We start from the raw sequence: 3,378 nt of genomic DNA, 5'->3' as shown, positions 1-3,378 counted from the left end.
AAGTCATGGAAAGGCCAAGTGACAGGGGTTGGGGCTGATGGGTGATGCTGAAAGAGGTCAGGTGATGGTCAGAGAGGGAACTCAGCAATGGAGAGAGCACTGGTTGATGATGGAGTGATAAGTCATTAGGTGTGAGGAATTTCTCAGACTATGAACTTCCACAATGGTGAGTTTAGCCTAACTAGAAGAGAGCACCCATGATTAACAAGGAGATATCCTTTCCCCCTCTAGTCAGAAAGTTTTAAAGTCAGTGGCCCCTGAGAAAGCACATTCTGCAAGTGCATTTGACCACTTTCTCACGAAGCTCTTTGTTTTTGACGCCGTAGATGACAGGGTTGAGCATGGTGGGGAGGAGGAAATAGAGGTTGGCTAAGATAATATGAATGTGGGGAGCGATGCCCTGACCGAACCTATGTGTCAGACTGGAAAAGAAGAAGGGAGGATAAGACATTAGCATCACACAGATGTGGGCTGTGCACGTATTAAGGGCTTTCTGGTGGGCTTTCTTGGAGGAGATTCTGAGGACAGCCCTGATGATCAGACCATAGGACAGGGCAATGAGCATAAGATCTAACCCTAAGACTACAAATGCTATCACCAAGCCATACATTTTATTGACTGTGGTTTCCCCACATGACATCTTCACCACAGCCATGTGCTCACAATACGTGTGGGGGATAATGTGGTTGTCACAGAATGGCTGCCTACTCAGGAGCAGGGGCAGGGGCAGAATGAAGAGAACAGCTCTTATCAAACCCACTAGCCCTAGCTTAGCTATTCGTGCATTGGTGAGGATGGTGGCGTATCTCAGAGGGTTACATATGGCAACATAGCGATCAAAGGCCATTGTCACGAGGACAGCTGACTGAATAATAGAAACTGAGTGAAGGAAGAACATCTGGGTGAGGCAGCCATGCACAGTAATACCTTTCAAATTAAACCAAAATATACACAGTGCATTTGGCATGACGGAGGTAGATATGCAGATGTCTGTGAGCGCCAGCATGCAGAGCAGCAGGTACATCGGCTTGTGGAGGGTCTGCTCCTTGCCTACCACAAACAGAAGCATGAAATTTCCTAACAGGCCAATAATGTAGAACATAGAGAATGGGATGGAAATCCAGATGTGAGCAGCTTCTAGCCCAGAGATGCCCATTAGGATGAATGTTGAAGGGTCAGAGGGTGTGCGATTGAAATCTGCCATAAGGTTGTCAATATGTCAATCAGGTTCAGAAATGCTCAAGGTTCCTGTGAAGGGACAGAAACATAGTGAGGGGCTTACACACTCTATAACAATTATAAAAAAATACATTTCATAGTTATTAACAATCTAGAATGGGGGTGAACAGCGAGGTGGCAACTATTGCAGATGGCACCAAATTATTTAGGTCATAGTCAAGTCCGGAGAAGTCCTCAGAGGGAGCTAACCAAGCCAGGTGAATGGCACATTACCTTCAATGTTAATAACTGAAACATGTATTCACATTGGAGGGAAAAGCTTGAACTCCTCAAACACCTAACAAGGTTGTAATTTAACGGTATGAACTCAGGACAGGGAGCTGGGCATCATGCTACACAGCTCTGGGAAACTCTCCTCACAGTGCAAGCAGGGACAGAAACTAAGCAAAACATTGGAACCCAGAAGGAGTGGGATGGGGAATCATACAGAAAATACAATGTATTGAGATCAGTCAGACAATGTTTCACTCTCCTCTGGACTCCTCTGTGTAGCACTGGTCACCCTTCTCACACAGGATATTGCAGAACTAGAGGGGTTCAGGGAATGATCAAGGAGAGAGGTTGAAAAGCCTGGGATTGTTACCTTACAAAGGAGGAGATATGAGAAATAAGAGGAGATATGAGAAAAGTCTGTAAAATACGGACTGGAAGGAGAGAGCGAGAACACATGCTCTATCTACTCTCCAACAAAAGATCAAGAGGATATTCAATTACACTGAAATGTGGCAAATTCAAAACACATAAAAAAAGAATGCTTTCTTCACTTGATCCCTAATTAAACTGAGGAACTCATTGTCACAAGACATAATTGGGTCCATGAGCTAAGCAAGGATCAGTCAGTGTTCGGACATTTACATGGATAGTGAGACTATCCAGTTACAATAGTTACAGCAAAATAAATATTTAGGAAAGCCTCTATGCCAATGTGTTTCAGGGCACAAGCCAATCTCTTGCTGTTAGGCATTAGGGTGACAACCTCATGATGGTCAGGTCAACCCCCCATCCACTAACTCCTAGGTTGTTACACCTTGTACTGAAGCACCTGGGACTCTCACTGTCGGAAAGAGGACACTAGACTAGATGTACCATAGGTCTGATCCATAATGCAGTTCTTGTGTTGGAAGGGAGCCAAGTTTCCCTCATGGAAACAGGCATAATCATGCTGGGCTATAATTGTGTACTCAAGGGAATGGGTACTAGGGGCACAAGTGTTGTGGTATTTCGGGCTATAGGTCAGCAACTTGGCTCCCTTCCAACTTGTTTCTTTGGTGAGACAATTTCTGGTGGGTTACAGGCGTTAATTGGCTAGTGTAAGCAGAGACATGTGTCAGCTACTCTGGTGCTTACCTTCTTATGCCTGAATATTGATGAAGTTTGCAGATGACACAAAAAGTAGGGGATGGTAAATAATGAAGAGGACAGGTCACTGACTCAGAGCAATCTGGGTTGATTGGCAAACTGGGTCGAAGCAACCAGTATGTGTTCTAATGCTGGATATCTACATATAGAAACAAAGAATGTAGCCAATCCTCACTCGATGGGGGGATATTGTGGGAAGTGCAATGACTCTGAACTAGATTTGGGGGCATGAAGGGGTAATTAGCTAAACACGAGCTCCCAGTGTGACCATGTGGCCAAAGAGCCTGAGATGATATCCAGGGAAATCTGACTGAAGGAGAGGTAGAGAAGTTTTTTACATGTATATTTGGCACTGGAGCAACAGCTGCTGGAATCCTCTGTCCAGTTCTGGTGTCCATCGTTGAAGATGGATGTCGATACTGTTGCAAATTGCCAGCACTACTATGATGAGTCTCACATTTTCCTCTTCTTGCGGGGGTGGGGGGTTCAGGGCACTGTTTCTTGCCCCTGAACTGGGGTATTAACTGCCCCACTAGTGTCCTAGAGGAGGGGAGTGGAGAGGGAGGGACCCGGGCCCGCCCTCTACTCCGGGTCCCAGCCCAGGGGCCCTAGGGATAGCGGTAAACCACTAGAAGTAGCGGTTCCTTCCCCTGGGCTACTTCCCCCTCCTGCCCTTCAGGTTGTGGGGCTCCTTGCCCTCCCTCTGTACAAACCAGGTGTCCCTTTATCTAGGCTCTTATTCTTCTTAGCCCACCGCAGCACTTCTCCAAACTCTCCTCT

General features: G+C 46.2%; 1 protein-coding gene across 1 annotated transcript; it reads right to left on the bottom strand.

Moving 5' to 3' along the window:
* Window positions 1-247: 247 nt before the first annotated feature.
* Window positions 248-1,753, bottom strand: LOC140895135 (olfactory receptor 52P1-like). Its single transcript, XM_073304517.1, has 2 exons — window positions 1,708-1,753; window positions 248-1,248 (listed from the first exon to the last, which is right to left on the bottom strand). The coding sequence occupies exon 2, from the start codon at window positions 1,202-1,204 to the stop codon at window positions 248-250; it is 957 nt and encodes a 318-aa protein (XP_073160618.1). The 5' UTR covers window positions 1,205-1,248; window positions 1,708-1,753.
* Between the last annotated feature and the right edge of the window lie 1,625 nt (window positions 1,754-3,378).

The sequence above is a fragment of the Lepidochelys kempii genome, chromosome 1 (assembly GCF_965140265.1).
Source record: "Lepidochelys kempii isolate rLepKem1 chromosome 1, rLepKem1.hap2, whole genome shotgun sequence".
Lineage (NCBI taxonomy): Eukaryota > Metazoa > Chordata > Testudines > Cheloniidae > Lepidochelys > Lepidochelys kempii.
This window is presented reverse-complemented; position numbering and strand designations above follow the sequence as displayed.